General features: G+C 41.6%; 1 protein-coding gene across 3 annotated transcripts in view; it reads right to left on the bottom strand.

The window, feature by feature from the left end:
- The window catches only part of RBMS1 (RNA binding motif single stranded interacting protein 1), a 218,659-nt gene that overhangs the window by 121,386 nt on the left and 78,544 nt on the right, over window positions 1–18,729 (bottom strand). The window contains exon 1 of one of the 3 annotated variants that reach the window (XM_030795796.1): window positions 15,679–16,106. The exons of the other annotated variants lie outside the window; for them this stretch is intronic. Within the exon in view, the coding sequence (XP_030651656.1) occupies window positions 15,679–15,747 (69 nt within the window). The 5' untranslated portion in view covers window positions 15,748–16,106. Of the gene's footprint in view, window positions 1–15,678; window positions 16,107–18,729 lie in introns of those variants that run through there. 3 annotated transcript variants of the gene reach the window in all.

Here is an 18,729-nt window from a genome sequence, read left to right as displayed (position 1 = left end):
CCTGGCCAACATGGTGAAACCCTGTCTCTACTAAAAATACAAAAATTAGATGGGTGTGGTGGCACATGCCTGTAGTCTCAGCTACTCCGGAGGCTGAGGCAAGCAGACGGAGGTTGCACGGAGCTGAGATTGCACCACTGCACTACAGCCTGGGCGACAGAGGGAGACTCCGTCTCCAAAAAAAAAACCTGTTAATTAATTAAATAATAACCAATGTAGTAACGATTACACAGACACATGAAGGATGCTTCCCCAAATAGAACCAAGCAAAAGAACTATCTAGTCAAGATTGAGCTCTTAATCTAAAACCTTTTAACCAAACCTATGAATCGGACCTACCTTCACTTGGTTTTATTTTGTACCTACCCATGCTGATGGTGCTAATAAGTATTATCTGGTTTGGGTTTCATTTTCTTTCAAGTCCTTCTGTGCATCTTCCAGTAAAAGTGTCAACAAAGAAGGGTCCTACACATTAGGGGTCTGCAAACTATGGTCTGCCAGTCAAATACTGCCTGCAGCTAGCTGGCTTTTGTATTTAAAGTTTTATTGAAACACAACCATGCCCATTTGTTTATATATTATCTATGGCTGCTTTCCAGTTACAAAGGCAGTGCTGAGTAACTGTGACAGAGACCTTACGGCCTACAACGCTTAAAATATGTACTATCTGGCCCTTCACACAAAAAAAATCTGCTGATCCCAACTACAGATAGTGTATGAAATATATGAGCAGTTCCCACGTAAACCTTTATTGCTTGTTTCTCTCGATTGTCAATAATCCCAATTCCACTAGTACTATTTTCCAAGCCTATTTCACATATTTCACTAGAGAACAACAAAAAGAGGAAGGGCATTCTAGCACTTTGGGAAGTCAAGGTGGGAGAACTGCTTGAGCTCAGAGTGGTTCAAGACCACTCTGGGCAACATAGTTAGATCTTATCTCTACAAAAAATTAAAAAATTAACTGCATGTGGTGGTGTGTGCCTGCGGTCCCAGATATTTGGGTGGCTGAGGTGGGAGGATGGCTCCAGCTTGGGAGGGTGAGGCTGCAGTAAGACATGATTGCACCACTGCACCACACTCCAGCCCGGGCAACAGAGCAAGACCCTGTCTCAAGAAAAAAAAGAGAGAGAGAAAGGACCTCTTAGAATGTTAAATACTATCTTTTTTTTTTTTTTTGCTTAAATTTCTCTTAATGCTCGCCAGTTTTTCTGCACCCCTTTTAAAGAAATAAAGCCAAACTCGGCAATGAATTGATGTCAAGAACATGGAAGATATATTTCCTTTTTTTTCCCTATTCTAATTTAGTATCCTAATAAGCAGTTTAGTAGAGTCAATTAAAGGGTAGAGTAACTCCAAGGTGACAATCAACACAAAATAGCCCATTGAGAACTTTGTTTCTGTACAGGAATCAAATCAAATGCACCTGGAAGAAAAATGGTCAAAATTCAGGTAAATTGTAGCATGTCAGCTGCAAATTAGACATGTTCTTACCAGGCACTTCTTAAATATCTGAAGCTCTTATGGAACTAATTTCTAACTTACATAGTTATTTATACACTCGCTCCATACTCTCTCTTAGACTGTAAGGTTGACAACAGGATTATTAATTTGTTATTGCCCTCAGGGACTAACACAGTTCTTGGCCCATAATGTACTCTAAAATATTGACTGAATGAATGATAATCCAAGCTGAATTTGGTTGAAAATGGCCAAGCTGGCCAGGCGCGGTGGCTCACACCTGTAATCCTAGCAACTTTGGGAGGCTGAGGCGGGCGGATCACCGAGGTTGGGAGTTTGAGACCAGCCTGACCAACATAGAGAGACCTCGTCTCCACTAAAAATACATAATTAGCCGGGTGTGGTGGCACATGCCTGTAATCCCAGCTACTCGGGAGGCTGAGGCAGGAGACGCACTTGAACCTGGGAGGCGGAGGTTGCGGTGAGCCGAGATCGTGCCATTGCACTCCAGCCTGGACAACAAGAGCGAAACTCCATCTCTAAAAGAAAAAAACAGAAAAAAAGAAAAAGAAAAAAAAGAAAATAGCCAAGCTTCACTGGCAGTCAGGATCTACGGGTTCTAGTCCTGGTTTTGTTACGAATAAACTATGCGATGTTTTCACCTCTAAAATAAGTACTGGGAAAAGCTGATCTCTGGGTCCTTTTGGCCTAGTATACTGCACTTCTTTTGTAATAACACATTATATAATGAACATTCCTTCAGATCACTTCATCCAAAACACTAGTATCACATCGTAGAATTCATTCAGGATAAAATTTCACGTTGTAGACACCAGAAACAGTTGGTGAGGGAGACCGACAGACTTCCACCCACTTTTCTTTGGACTATGCAACTAAGAACCTTAATATAGATTTTTTTTTAGATGGTACAAGTGAACAATTTAGTCTAGATTATCTATTATAACAAAGGATGATCAAGTGGCCATTCAGAATTTTCAACAACATATAGCAGTGTGTTCCTCACAGACAAGCCTTCTCCACAGTAGGGTTGTAAAGTCCTAACTGTGGAGTTCCTAACAGGAACTTACACCTAGAAACCACAGAGTAAATTCTGCATGCTGTAATAAGTCAGGCAGGAAGGGACTGAAAGTATGCAAATTTTTCTACCCACAGCCAATTATATGAGAAAGACAAAACAAATTTAGAGGACAAAAGAATATTCATTATTAGAATGTGTGAGTATTCCAGATTACTGACATTTTAAACTAGATTGATTTCTCAAGTCAGCTTTCTTGACTTTGTAAATGCTTTAAAAAGCAATAACACAGGTGGAAAAACTGACCTTAACAGAGGAGAAATTAAAAGCAAAAAAAGAAATGACAGTTGGCAGATACTAGTTTATTTTGCCTGAAGTTAACATGCAACTTACTATTGCTAAAGGCCTACTCTGTTCAGAGAATGATTTTTTAAACCTCACATAAAAACAATTCTGAAGTCCTATCAATGATTTTTTAAAAAGATAAACTCTTTAACATTGATTAGAAAAACATTAGTGCAAGTGTGTGCCATACTTGGAAAAACAAAGATTTTAAGGTAGGATGGTGAAGCACTAAGTTAAAAGTCAGAAGATCCAGCTTTTCAAGCTGTGAGAATTTAAACAAATCACTCAATGTTTCTGGATTTTAATTACTTAGGAGTAAATTAAAGGGGTTGAACCCGATAATCTCTAATGTCCTTTCCAACACTAAAATGCAAAAGCTTCTTTTAAATAAGTGGTTCTCAAACTGTTCCAGGAATACAATTAGTAAATATTCTAAAACTAAATTATTCCATGATCAAGTAATTCTAGGAAAACAAAGAAATGCATAAAGTCAGACAAATATCTCCACTGTAGGACTTCTTGAAGACTTTTTACTGCTAATTTACACTTTTACTCTCCTGGACAATACTACATAGTATGTAGTGTTTCTGAAGTTTCTTTGTAAAATGAGTATTTTAATTCCTTGAACACTTTCAACCTTTAATAGAATCCGCGTATCTTAGTAAGCACAATTAAGGAAAGCAGCTTTCAACAATAAACTTCTGAATTTAAAATCAGATGCCGAAGGCCAGGCGCAGTGTCTCACGCCTGTAATCCCAGCACTTTGGGAGGCCGAGGCAGGCGGATCACGAGGTCAGAAGATCGAGACCGTCCTGGCTAACATGGTGAAACCCCGTCTCTACTAAAAATACAAAAAATTAGCCGGGCTTGGTGGCGGGCGCCTGTAGTCCCAGCTACTTGGGAGGCTGAGGCAGGAGAATGGCGTGAACCTGGGAGATGGAGCTTGCAGTGAGCTGAGATCGTGCCACTGCACTCCAGCCTGGGTGACACAGTGAGACTCCGTCTCAAAAAAAAAAAAAAAAAAAAAAAAAAATCAGATGCTGAAAGAAGGAAATGCTCCCATAATAGTCGAGGGCATCTATTTCAGAAACTGTAATAACATCTCCATAGTGTTTACATATCATAAAGCACTTTATCTTATATTAACTCTTTTGACCCTTAACCCTGAGAAGCAAGGACAAATATAATAATCCTCACAAGTCTTTCTCATCACAAGGATTTTCGGCTAGTGAACAGAATGATCACAATTTTCTTCCACGATTATAACCGTCGGCTTTCCTTGACCCTTCCTCCAAAATCCTCTTTTGTATAAACTGACCTGTTAGGAGACACCTCAAGGAAGGAGGGAAGCATCCAGAGTACGTGTGCCAGGTAATGTGCCACGTGCTGTCACCCAGATGATGTCATGTAATCATCTTAATAACACTGAGTAACTATTATCCCTTGTTTTGCTGCCAAGGAAATTAAGACCCAGAAAATTTAAGAAATGTCCCTTCAAGTGATAAAGCTGGGATCCACACCAATGTCCACCTTTTTTTCTTTAGAAGCAACCTGTGTTTTGAAATGGTTTCATGGTGAAATTTTTTTAAACGGACGTTGACCATTGATTCAGTTGAAAAAACTTAACATTTTATTTTGGTTTGTGTTTCATGGTTGATGGAATCTGTTTGAAATATGATTTGATTTACACAAATATTACAACAGTAGTTAGAGGGAGGTGTAATTTATAGAAGAACTTCATCTTAATAATTATAACCACCTGAGTTCTTACTAGGTGCCAGAGAGACCCATATGTACTATCTCATTTAATCCTCCAAACAACTCCACAAGGAAGGATCCCAGGACTACTCTACCTTCAAGGCTTTTACCTCAGAATTTCCTCTCTGAAGCAGCCTGTTTCACCTCTCTTTCCCAGGGACTTTGCCTTTTATCTTTTTTTTTTTTGAGACAAAAGAAGTCTCACTCTGTTGCCTAGGCTGGAGTACAGTGGCGCCATCTCAGCTCACTGCAACCTCCACCTCCCGGGTTCAAGCAATTCTCCTGCCCCAGCCTCCTGAGTGGCTGGGATACAGGCAGGCGCCGCCAAGCCCGGCTGATTTTTGTATTTTTAGTGGAGACGGGGTTTCACCATGTTGGTCAGGCTGGTCTCGAACTCCTGACCTCGTGATCCGCCCACCTCGGCCTCCCAAAGTGCTGGGATTACAGGCGTGAGCCACTGCACCCAGCTGCGGGGAATGCCTACTTGCGCATGTACGTGGCACTCTCTGCCCGAGGTCCGGGGACTTTCCCCTAGGCAGAAGGATCTTATCAGAATCTCCGTGCCCCTCCCTATCCCAAAAGCTCATTGTCTTTCTTGATTTCACCTGTTTCCTTAGCCTTTGGAACACTGCTCTTAATTTTCAGAGCATACTTATCTTACCAAAGTCAAACCCTATATAAACCCATTATCCAGATGCTTTCCCTTACTTATCGCTGATGGAGGGTCAGGATACCATGCCAACTCATACCTCTGAACTCCCATGACTCCTTACTACTGCTTGAGTCATCCTTGCACTCATCTCTGTTTGAATGCTCACCAAATTCCCAAGAGCATTATTCCAAATCTTGTCATACTCCTTAAAGTGAAAATCCCATCTTTTTTATTTTATAGAATCTGAACAGACAACCTTGCCTCCTTACTGAATCCTAAGCTTTTATAAAAAGGTGAGCTTCACTGGCCTTCCTGCCTTCTCTAGCATAACCCACTTTCTCCTTCCTGTAATCACTGTCAGGAAGACTTCTGAGGAGCCCTTTCTTATAAGACTAATCCTGCCTCAACCTTGCATAAAAGTAAGTCCTATTTCCAAATATTCCCTCTTTTTTCTAGCACCTTGCTTTACCTACAAACACAGATGCTGAAATACTCTTGTCTCTAGGCTGTCACTTGAAATTTTCAGGAAAAAAACTCTCTCTTTGGCGTCTGACTTTCCTAAAGACACATCCTCTTCATTCATTCACTCTTTAAACCCTTTGGAATGTGCTTCCCTCACCCCTGCCTCCATCCTCCTTTCCTGCCCCATTACATACACAGGACTCCACTGAGACTTCTGTTTTAAAAGTTTACAAAGACCTCCCAATGGGTATTTCCAATGGCCCTTTACTAGGCTTTTGTCTTTCTTGACCTCTTGGCAACATTTAATGGAGCTGACCACCTCTTCTTAAAACTTTGTTCTCCTTGGCTTCTGTGACACTCTCCGGATTCTCTCAGTTTTGTGCCACTTCTTTCCCCCTACTTTGCCTAAGGCTCCCCCCTACTCCTGCCCAATATAGAATCTGTGCTCCCCAAAGTCTGTCCCATTTCTTGTCTTGACACATTCTCTCCTCGGAGTGCTTTAATCCATTCCTAGTGCTCCACCCATTAAGTCTGAGAAGTTTCTGTGCTTCTTCCCCAGAGCTCCAGTTCTCTAATGGCTTGCTAGAAATTTCTGCCTGGGATGGCAAGTGGGAAGAATAATGTGTAATTCATACGGACAAGTTAAAATGGCCAAACCTAACTCACTGCCTTTCCCCCAGAAACTCTTATTTTGGTAGGCTGAATACTCTAAACCACTCACCATTGTATCTGCCCATCTTCCATATTCCTTTGAGGTGGGAGATATTTTAATATAACCAATGTACTTGTTAGACTACAGATGTTAAAGGTGACTGTATAGTTATGAATTACATATATTACCAAGAATGAAATTTGCCATATAACAATGTGATTGAGAAGATCCAGGACAAACACGAAAATCCATGCAGACATGAGAGGCAGCTTCTACTCTGACTTCAGGTAATCTCAAGGGAGCAGTAAAGAAACACTTACAACCATCTCCCCAACCAAAATAACTTCTTAAAGTGGTTTTCACTATGGGGGGTGTGATTAGCCATTTAGGCTGGACGATTCTTCCTTATGAGAAACTGATCTGGACACTGCAGGATATTAAGTATCCCTGGTGTCTGGACACTGAGTATCAGAATTCAACAATCCCTCCCCAATTTAACAGCAAAATAATAATGGTAATAATAACAATGATGATGATGATGTAGAAAATCCCTGTAATAGAAAGGCTGGGTTTTTCCTCATCACTGAGCCCCAGAGCAAAAAAGGTTGCAGTAACTTTTCATTTTCCCAATCATTTAAGACTAGAAGCCTACGATGGTCTATTCCCAAGACCTTCCCTTCCCCATCCAGCCGGTTACCAGCCAAATCTTGTCAATTCTTTCTACCCAATATCTTGAATCCATTCTATTTAATACATTCACACTGCCACATTTTACATCTTTATTTCAACTGAGACAATACCTTCTAAACTCAGGCTCTGCTCTCGCCCATTTTAGCAAGCTTGCTCCTATTGGCCTCTGTTCTTTAAACTCTACCCTGCAGTCAACCTAACCTGAACTACCCACTACTTCCCTGATAAAGCCCACATTTTCTATCTTCAAATCTTTGCTGAATCAATGTTCTTTTTATCTGAAATGTCGCCTTCCATGATGCAACCAATTATCCTGTCTCCTGAGTTAGAAATTTTGGTCAAGTTCTTCTCCCTCTCCTTCCAAATGCAGTCACAAAAACTTTTGGAGGACACAGATCCCTCTGACAAATGGATGAAAGCTATGAATCTCTACCCAAGAAATAGCCAATGTATGCACATTTTGCATACAATTTTAAGGGTTTCCTGTATTTGAATATTTATAAAATTTGGTCACTCCTCCTGCCTACAATTTAACTGACTTCTTTTGGGTCCTCACCAGCTCTCAGCAGTTTTAACAACTAGCTATCTGATTTCCCTGCCCAGCTTCTCCCCTAATGTGCACCAGTGTTACCTCCTGCATTCTACCAGTTTACTTTGCAAGGATTCCCGTCTGCTTTTTAAAAAAAAAAAACAATCACTTACACCTACAACTCAATTAATTATAACTCAATGTTTCTGAGCCCCTGTTAAACTTTCAGTTAAACAAAAGAACTATTCACTGCCTTAGAATTGGTCTGATACACTTAACATATAAAACTGAGAATACAAAATAGAGCCAAAGTACTTTCTAGAGTATCTGAATTGGCAGGGTTGGGTTGATCACAAATGGTCTTCCAAAAAGGTGATTTATAAGCAGTTCTCCAAAGAGGAGAGAGACAAAGAGATCTTGTCTTAGAACAGAGAAAGAAAATGCTGGACGATAGGACTGATAACTAAGGAAAAAAGGGGGAGATTTAAGAATCTGAGATAATTCAAAACAATGAGGCTACATATTTGCTCCCAACCTACACAGCACCAAAACAATGAGATTGGAACCGATTTTGTAAAGTGATACATCAACTAGCAAAGTAAGAAACAAACAAGGTAAGAGTGCTTTCTTCTCTCTTAGCTCCTACTTCCCCTTCCCTCTCTTCAGCACTCCCTGCTCCTCCCCCTCTTGCTCTGGAGCTTTGCAGCCTCTGCAGTGCACACCTAAAACTCCCCAGACACACTGAAAACTCCCCTGGGTTATACACTAACAACTGCTTCTACAATGCTGACATTATCTGTACCTTGTACTTCTTACAGAAATCCTTACTCTTCCATTACACATTAAAGAAACCTCTAAAGAAGCCACACCTCCCACTGCACTGCCCTTTCAAAAAGGGAAAAGCTTGCACATGTTTCCCGGAACTGGAAATAAAATTAAATTAAATTTAAACAACGAAAGAAACAAAATGAAAAATACAAACATATATATGAGGAAAAAAAAAAAAGAAGCTAAGAGCCAAAAAGGAAGTTTGCAAATGAAGACAATCATATGCATTCATAATAAAATAAACCCAAAGGATTCCAACATAGGTAGGACAGTCTTGGCTTGTCACATTTAATACAGAAATTAAATGTGGAGAAAATTTATCTGTCCACGAAACAGCTGTAAGTCAAATGAAAACAAGTGATTGCGATAATGCCTCTATATTTAGAATATTTAGAATAGCTACTCTCCTAATCTAGAATATGAAATTTCATATATATAGCTACGTTTCCCCCTCACTAACTCATGTAGATAAATTTGTGCCTTAAAAATGTTTTAAAAAGTACAGAAGGCCTATTTAAAATATATATAAAAATAGGAAAATTTTAAGTTATTAAGTTAAAAAGTATCTGTCAGAAACAAGTGATTTCTAAAAAGGTAGTACACGAGTTTGCAGGAAACAAAAATAATACATAAAGAATAGGAAAGGAACACCCCTCAAAACTCAGGCATTAGAAACAAGCAGTACCTTCATGCGTGATTGAAATTCTCAAAATGAATTCTTTGTGGTTTCACCACAATTTTGAGACATTTAAAAAATACAATTTTCTAGGTTTCGTTTTGGTTTGTTTTTTCACTGTCTTTTTATTGATAACCAAAGGACTGCATGCTCATTGTGGGGGACAAGAGGGACTGGATGGTTGAAAAAAATGTAAAGGATCATAAAAAAGTCACTTGTGATTCTATAGCAGAGGAAGCCATTTGTTAATATTTTGGCATATTTCCTTCCAGTTTTTAAAAATACATTTTTGGGATTGTATTGCATATGCAATTGACAAACAGAAGATATAATCTTCTCTAGTTTACATTACACTGTTATGAAATTCCATATGTTTAAATGAATAAAGTGGAGCCAACATAGATTTCTATGTATTAGGGTACTGTTCGGCGTAACACCAAGTTTCTTGCTGCTGCTGTGGTTATAGTAAGTGTTAAGTCCCAACAGTTATATTGATTTTTTATTTTAGTCCAGGATTTCATTTGCTCCATTTAATTCTTTCACCTTATCCTAATTCCAGGAAATGCTTTCTTCCTTTCCTCACAGTGTGTTCTGTACTATTTTAAAGTTTACACCAAGATTTTAGAATGTGTTAAGCAAAGCATTCTGTACAGATGCGAGTTTAAAAACAAACACCCACTAAACACCTACAGATGTCCAAGGACAAAAAAAAATGTTTATTTTTCTGAGTAATGCAAAGACTATATCTTTGAAAATCAAATATACAAACAAGACAAAGGAAAGAATTCAGGAAATAATCATGCATATACTAATAATCAAATTTGTTTTCCAGCAAATTAAAAAGTAGCATTTTTCACTGATAAGAATGTCAATGCTCTTTTTACCTTCCTAATATATTTGCATGAAATAAAGAAGAAAGGATTGAAAGTCTTCCCCAGAGAGGAAGCAAATTCTGCTATCAAGAGCATAAACCATGACCAACTGTTTAAAAATATGGTGGGATCCACTTTTCTACTTCTTGGTACTTTCTTTTTTTAAAAAAATGTGGTTGAGAATTTCATTTTCAACCTCAGGTCCTTACCCTTTTTCAGGCTGCTCCTCATTCTAAACACAGTCCATTCTTAGAGGCTGTAAACATGGTCCATTCTTAGGCAACTGTGTCAAGGTCTCCCTAGACCACACAGAAGTCTCCTAGGACCACCCGCTGTTGCTTGCTCTGTGGGGACATTAATAATAGCACCTTAGAAGGATTAACAACAACAGCCCTGTGAAGTGGGCACTATTATCTTTACTTAGCAGAAACTCAAACTTAGGGAGGTTAAGTGAAAAAGCATGCAAATGGTAGAGCCAGAACTTAAGCCATAGTCTTTCAATTAGGTAGAGTGCAGGCGGAAGCATGGACCAAATGGTTCAAGGAGGTGAAATGTGAAACGTGCATTATCAGGGCCTAAGGAATATGCTAAGGGGCAAAATTTTCAGTGGAAAAAGTAAGAATAGTATGTCTTATTATCATGATTTTTTTATAACGAGTTTTAAATAGTGAATTGGATTTCCCTGAGAGAGGGTTGCTAGATTTAGCAAATTTAAAAATGCAGTATGATGAAAATCTGGGACATACTTATACTAAAAAATTATTCACTGTTTATCTGAAATTCAAATTTAACTCAGTGTCTAGTATGTTATCTGTGAAAGCCTTTATAAAACAAACAAAAAAACACTAATACATTCAAGAGCTACAATTCCCACATCTGAAATCTGGACACTCTGTGGGCCACATGTCTTTGGGAGGCCAAGTAACGGGAAGTGTAGTGAGGCCACAGCTGTTCTTCACGGGCTTTCTTTTTCCTAGTAGCATACACAGCCCTTGACTCCAGGGACCTAGCTTTCACCAAGTAGGCCACTTAATGTCACTGCCTCAAAACTCCAGACCTTCTCTATATGGATGCTATGAAGATTAAATATGACTGAGGTTTATATATCCTTAAAATATTTATTTTTTGGCTGAGTACTTTATAAATATATTCTCAGAAACCTGGATCAGATAGACTCTTACCCTCCTGACCAAGAAAGGTCTCAAAAATAAAAGTACTAATATATGGTGAGCCCAGTTGACAGTAATCTCTAAAAATAAGGAAAAGCAAAAAATTAGAAGTATGTTCAAAACCTGAGGTGAACTATGGAGCATGTAATGAGATGCCAAAACGGGTCCCTAGTAGAAAAAGTGGACAATCATAATGAATTGTACAGTTTTCAAATGGCTATGTATGGGTAGATTTTAAAATATCATCATGATGACTCATAGATCCTACCTGATCACAAATACATAGAGATAACATAACATAAAAATGGGCCAAAACCTTACTTATACATACCAATTTACCTTTCTGCTACTCTCCCCTAAACCTCCAATCTCTGTAGCTTGAAAAGGTTTACTTTCTTTAAAACAACAACCAATTGGGACTGTTTCAGGCAGTGTTCATTTAAGTATCTTCTATGCACAAGTTTAATCTTCAAACTTTAACAAAACCCAATCTACTAAACACAAATTGCTGTGAACAGAAACTGCCTGAAGAGGATTAATCAACAGCTTTGTATGTCTTCCTCTAAACAAGGCCAAACACTGAATCACTGTTGAATTCCTCACGTGCGGCTACACCCAGTTAATCTTGAAGAAGGCAGTAAACTATGTAAATCTACTTAAACTCGGAAGATAAGTACTTCCCTCATCAAAAGTTAGCAACATTTAACAAGTACAACTATTGGAAGGCAAGAACATTAAACACACACAGACATAAACATACACATACACACACGCAGAAAAATTTTGCATTCACTCCCCTACCTCCAAAACTCTACTGGAAACCACTAGGACAACATACTACTTAGCAAAAAAGGCCTTCCGACATGCCATGATGTGCAGAAACCAAAGTATGGTTGGTTTGTAACTTAACTACCTCAAGAAAGCAGTTCCAAAATGGAAGTAAGGAAACAGGAAGAGGAGTAGCTAATAAAAGAATTCAAGAAACAATACAAAGGAAAAATGAAAATATCAATTTTCTATATCTAAAAGCCTTTGAGTAGAAATCACTTTTTTTGTTTCAAAACACACAAAAATATTTTCACAGCTACAAAAGTCCTGATAAATGGTTTCATTTTGGTTTTTGGGGTGCTCTTTTCATACAATCAGATTGGATTTGCTTAATGAACACCGTATACTTCAAAGTCACAGTCAACAGGAATAGAACGTACACATTTGTCCACTGAGACTTGAACCAATCATCTTTATTTAGATACTGCCTACTGGGTTATCACTCCATTCAAAAGCTTCTCACTTTGACCTGAGCTGAGCAGGTGTATTTCTAATGTGCTCCCAGGCCTGTGAGGCAGGAAAATCCTGTTGATCCCAGATGATGCCAGAGATCAGTACTCCCTGATGCCCTGGCTACACTATGTGGGGGCAGGTGAGGGATGAGTACCAACCACCTCTGCTTTAACTGAAACTAGCTCACTCCTACACAGTCGGCCCTCCGTATAAAGAGGTTCTGCATCTGCCTACTGTGTATTAAAAATTTTTCCGGGGGGAAAAACAATAAAAATAGCAATAAAACAATTTGAAAATAATACAGTATAACAGTTATTTACATAGCATCTACATTGTATCAGGTATTATAAGTAATCTAGAGATTAAAGAATACGAGAGGATGTACATATGTCATATACAAATACTATGCAATTTTATATCAGGAACTTGAGCCATCCTGGAACCAATCTCCCTCAGATGCTGAGAGATGACTGTATATGCAAAATGTAAAAAGCTTTAAGAGTTGTACAATCATTCAGTACAGCCGTATTTTTATATCAATGTGCTTCCAAACATCACAAACTTACCATCTGTATCATCCATTTACTTCATCATTCACCTCCTAGCTCACAAGTTCTCCCTCCCCAAAAAGGTGGGAGGAATCCCTAAACTGGACTTCTGAGATTAGAAGGGTGATGGGCGATGATGCAGATAAGCTCTCTATGGGTTGCTATTGAGCAGTACATGTAGGCAGGCAGCCGTAGTGTGGTGGCTTGGAAGGGAGTGATTGTCAGGGTTCAAATCCTGGCTCTGCACTTTGAGTTGAACAGACTTTGGGCAATTTGCTTAATCTATGCCTCAGTGTTCTTAATTGTAAAATGGATATACTAATATTGCCTGCCTCATAGGACTTTTAAGATGACTAAATGAGTTAATCTGCCAAAAACATTCAGAACAGCAATCAGCAGGTAGTGAAGTACTCAATGAAAGTTAGCTACTACTATTACGTATGTATAATGCAAGTGTGATTCCGAACCATTACGGTGTTTTTTCCAAAGGTGACTGTAAAGTATTCCTCACATTGCACTTTTTTTTTTCGGGCAAATTATCTGAGATCAGCTCTAACAGCTGATTATGCATTTCTAGACTAAAATCAAATTGCATCGTATATCTAAAATCTGCCAGTTCTTTCATCAAAATGAACAAATTAATATGAACTGCAAGGCTGAAGCTTAACATCACAAAATCTTATAAAAAGCATTAATTAGACTTCCCATTTAGGCTAAGCCAGGATGAGATCACAAAGTCACTCATGGTAACCAGGTCCCCGCGCTGGAAGTGTGCTTTCCCAGTGAATGGCTAAATACTAACAAAAGAAACCTTTGACTCAAATACCACTGGTACCCGGGGTCTTGTGTCTGTATAATGCCTACACATTCATTTCTTTCTTTGCCTATAGAAAAAAGAAAGTCTGTTTGTTTTTCTGATTCAGTCAGCCCTTTTAGTCTTTGAATCTAAGGAGAGCCCTGTGAAAAGAAGAGCATCTTATCAGCGTGCTCCAGACCAGCAGGCTACCCCCCTTCACACACAAAACCTCCAGCCCCTCACAGCAAAAGGCCTCGCCCTCAGAGCCTTTTCCCCATTTCAGAGCTAACACCCCGCCGGGTTTTGACAACAAATAAATGAATACACAAGGCCCTAACATAATTAGCCATCTTTTCAGGTAGAGTGAGGTAGGTGGGGGAGGAGGGGTTGCAAGGGGAATGTTTCTTGTAAATTGGCTGCATTTATGAAGTTGATGTAAGTGTACTGGATCCAAGAGCATTTCTTTTAAATGAAGCCACATGAAATGACTTCGAGATGCCTGCTTCTGAATCTTGACTATCTTAGCATATCCTTCAGCCGAGTCATAAATGCAGATTTTATTTATTTAATTAATTAAAGGAAAGAACTGAACCCAGGTAAAAGTTCCATGGACTTCCACATCAAGGGCATACAGACCACGGTGTGTGTTTACTGCTTCTCTAAAGGAAAGTTAACATAGAAAAGAACCAAAGACCAGAAGGCAGAAAACATTTCTTTTTGACACTGCCAAAATACTTGCAAATACACTTACACTAGGACATACACACAAAAAAGAATGACTGACAACAAGACCTAAACATAATCAATAATCCTGTAAATACCTAAAGGGAAGCCACCAAGCATCACTGTCATCGGTCGTGATCTTAAGAGAGCCACGGTCTGCATGGAAGGCTACATACAGTTCGCTTGTATCCTTTTTGGGATAATAACTTAATTGATTTGTCTCAGTGGCTAAGGATGTAGACAAGAGATTTATTATTGAGGAAAAATATCTGCAATCCTGTTTTTGTTTTCTCAACAAGCATCTTGCCACTGACCTCTAAATCAGTTTAACCTTTTCTAAACAGACTTGCACATTTTTTAGATAATTTAAAGCTAGGTTTTGTTATTGCTGCTGCTGAAAGGCTCTGAGATGTATCACAACATGGCTTCAGTAACCTTCTTTTAAAAACAAAGATGAAAAACAAAAGGCCTCAACTATAAGCTCCCAGCTCCATTCCTTTTCCCAGCAGGGGATTGTGATCTAACCACTGAAGTGGCTTTCGAGTTCAATCTGTTAAAAAATGTATGAAACGGTATTAAAATAGGAAAGAGCATGTGTATGACTCAGGCATATCCAAGTATCTTCTGCAACTAGGATGTCACAGGATTTCCCTGTGCTACTGAAAACCTTGAGAAAGTGACAGTAGAAGTTCCTGTTTCTTTCTTTTTTTTTCTTTAAATGAGGGGGGCGCGCGCGAACACACACACAGACACACACAGAGACACAGACACACACACACAGACACACGTCTTCCGGGTTTCCTACGAATCAGACAGGTTCTCTGAGGTTCCAAGCGAAGACTGCACACCAGCGTGACGACTTAATACCGTACTCCGCTACACACAAAGGTTTCGGGAAAAACCCAAACTTGTTGCAGAGCTGGGTGAAGCCCCCGGCCCGGCGCGCTTCTGCCCTCGCCGCCTCTCCGCTCCTGCCCCTACCCCTTCCTCCACTTCCCACCCTGCCCGGCCCGGGCGGCGGCGGCGAGGGCATCTCCCCTGCTCAGGTCGCCGGCCGAGCAGTCCCCGCGGGCCGCCTTCCTGGGAAACAAGGTCACCGCCCAGCCGGTCCCTCCGAGGAGGCGCGGAGCCCCTGAGCGCGGCCGCCTTTGTAACGTGGGGCTCGCCGGCCTCGGCGCGGCATCCCGGCCGCCGCCTCACCTGCTTGCGATAGGGCGTCCTGCAGTTGCTGCTGCCCCCGGGGTTGCCACTGCTGCTGGGGAAGATCATCGCTGCGGGCGGCGGGTGCGGGCGCGGGCGCGGGCGCGGGGCAGCCTCGCCGAGAGGGGGAGGGCGCAAGGAGGGGGCCGGCCGGGCCCGGGGCCGCGGCAGCTCTGGGAACTCCCTCTCGCCGCGCGGCGGCGGTCGGCGGGGGCTGCAGCTCCGCGCTGACTTCCCCTCCGCCCTCGACCTCCGCACTCGCCTAAAAGTGCGGCGCGGCGACCGGCGAGACTCGAGCAGCTCGGGCAGCCGCCGCCCTGCGTGCCATGGACAGGAGTTCGCGCGCGGAGCTGGCGGCGTCGCCGACTCTCCCGGCGGCAGCGGAGGAGCAGCGCCGCCGCGTCCCCACCTACCGCGGCCTCAACCACCGCCCTGAGAGCGCGCCGGCCGGGGGCGGGGAGGCGGCCGCGCACCGCCTCGCGCCGCGCCCAGGCCCACCCGCGCCTCCCCGCCCGCCCGCTGGGCGCGGCGCCTGCCGCCCCACCGCCCGCCCGGCCCCCGCGCTCTCCCTCCCGGGCTCGGGGCCGGAGCCGGGGCCGGGCGGCCCCGGGAGCAGCCGGCGCCCCCGCTCTGGTGCAATGGTTGGGTCTGGCTCCCCGCATGCCGCACATTCCTCGGAGTAGCCAACCCCCCTCCTCTGTTCTTTTTCCCCCTCGGTTCTTTCCTAAGCACCAGCGGCAGCTTTGCACCCCGGCTCGAAGTCCCTTTTAAGGTCGTCGCTTCAGGGACCACTCTGGCACCTGGGTCTTCCCTCTCTTCTTCACCTTTCGAACTAGGCCCCCCGCGCCACTCTTCAAGAAAAGGTGCGGACAATCACTCCTACTTCAACGAACACACGACCCTCCCGTCAAACCTCTGCAAATCTCCATCCCCCGATTCACACGCTAAAATTTTAGCAGAGGAAACAGCTCTCCACTTCCCAGCCCCTCACCCAAATACGATCGGTAAAGTTTTGTTTTATTCCTAAGCCAGAGTACCAGCTTTCCTTCAAGATGATAATATCAAGGAGCGAAAATCCTTTAAGGCCATCGGTTTGGTAAACCTTTCTCCCTGAAAACTGGAACCGTGTAATCCTTCTTTATGTTAATTATTAGATGCGACACAAATGTGTTCTCTTCGAAGGACACAGAAACTCGGCAAAAAAGAGACAAAGGGAGGAGGGACTTCCCTTTGTTTCCCGATGTAAATGACCTAAGGCTGCTCAAGCTGTCCCTTTTCTCGACCACCTTTTCGTGGACGTATGAAGCCCCGAACCTGTGCAGTGCAGAAGGCCTCCACAGCAGCCCGGACTGGCAGAGCCTGCGGTCTCTGGATAAGCCACTGGGACGGGCTTGCCATCCTTTAGATTGGCCTGTTCCACGGTGACTTTTACAGAATACCATCGCTGCAGTAAATATTACAGAGTTCTTCCTTGGTTTCTGGTCTCTTAATACCTTCCTGGAAAGGCTCATCTGCCATGATAATGAAAAATCCTAACTTGTCTAAAAAGTGAAGGCGTATGCCTTCTGGCTTCCCTAAGGAAAACAGTGTCCTCTATGGAAATGAAGTCTTCGGGCAAATCTGTGGCCATTCAAAGGCTTTTCTAGCAGCAAGGAATTGGAAAAAATATTCATCCTAGATATCCTGCTGGTGACTTAGTGAACCTCTTCCATACTCAGGCTCTTCCAACATTCTCCAGCCAGATAACTGGAAAGCCTCACCTATTAAAAATAACCGTATAAAACACACATGTAATTCCTAATTCTTTTCATTAAAAAAAAAAAAAAGCAAAGTAACTTATTCTGGGCACAGTGCTAGGTGCACAATGGACGAGTAAGAACTTGTCAGACAAAATTCACGTAAAAATCTGTCCTTTAAAGTGATTAAATATCAAACACAGCATAATAAGCATTCATTGAAAGTTGGTGTATCTGGTGGAACTATTTTCTGCTACTCCATGCATAAGACAACTGTTTTGGCTGCCCTTTTGCTGTCTCCTCTCACTAGGACCCTTTACTGCAAGTTATCAAGCACAAGTATAAAATAGAAGACATTCATCAGAATGTTCAAGTCATAGTTGCCTTTCTCTCAGACCTTACTGCTCAACACCCCAGCAGCTCAGACCTGTCATCTGTGCATCTATGGAAAAAATTCCCTGTACAACCTCAGTTGTCAAGAGTGGTCTCTTAGGAAACCACAATGTAAACCACAAAAGAACAGCATAGATTAATTTTTCTATGGCTGTACTCTGAGGTCATGATATTTTGGATGCTGTGCAATCCAGAATGCTAAAATTTGATTGGATACACTCTGCAATAATTTTATGGGGATAAGAAAAGTTTTTAAGTGATGAGGAAATTTAAATTAGAAAACTAAAAGATTCTAATACTAAATACTAAGATATACTAAGAATACTAAAAAAAATTAAAAAGACTCTGGCTGGGCGCAGTGGCTCACGCCTGTAATCCCAGCACTTTGGTAGGCTGAGGCGGGCGGATCACGAGGTCAGGAGATTGAGACCATCCTGGCTAACGCGGTGAAACCCCGTCTCTACTAAAAATACAAAAAATTAGCCGGGCGTAGTGGAGGGCTCCTGTAGTCCCAGCTACTCAGGAGGCTGAGGCAGGAGAATGGCGTGAACCTGGGAGGCAGAGCTTGCAGTGAGCTGAGATCACGCCACTGCACCCCAGACTGGGCGACAGAGTGAGACCCCGTCTCAAAAAAAAAAAAAAAAATTAAAAGACTCTAAGACTAGAGAAGGATATCTAAAAGCCAACAAAATGTATGTTCTATAATGGTGAATGATATAAAAGGAGAGAATATAAGGCATATATGTTTTAAAAAAACAATGTCCACCGGGGTTCAAAAGTTCCAAACTTAAGTAGGTACTGTGTTCTTAAGTAAAGCATTACAAAGAGATAAGATAGATTGTCTACGCTCAACAAAATATAAAATGTAATGAAGTCACTCAAACACAAAGAATGCAATGTAAGAAAAAAAATAACTATGAGA

This window comes from Nomascus leucogenys, chromosome 17, assembly GCF_006542625.1.
Source record: "Nomascus leucogenys isolate Asia chromosome 17, Asia_NLE_v1, whole genome shotgun sequence".
Lineage (NCBI taxonomy): Eukaryota > Metazoa > Chordata > Mammalia > Primates > Hylobatidae > Nomascus > Nomascus leucogenys.
This window is presented reverse-complemented; position numbering and strand designations above follow the sequence as displayed.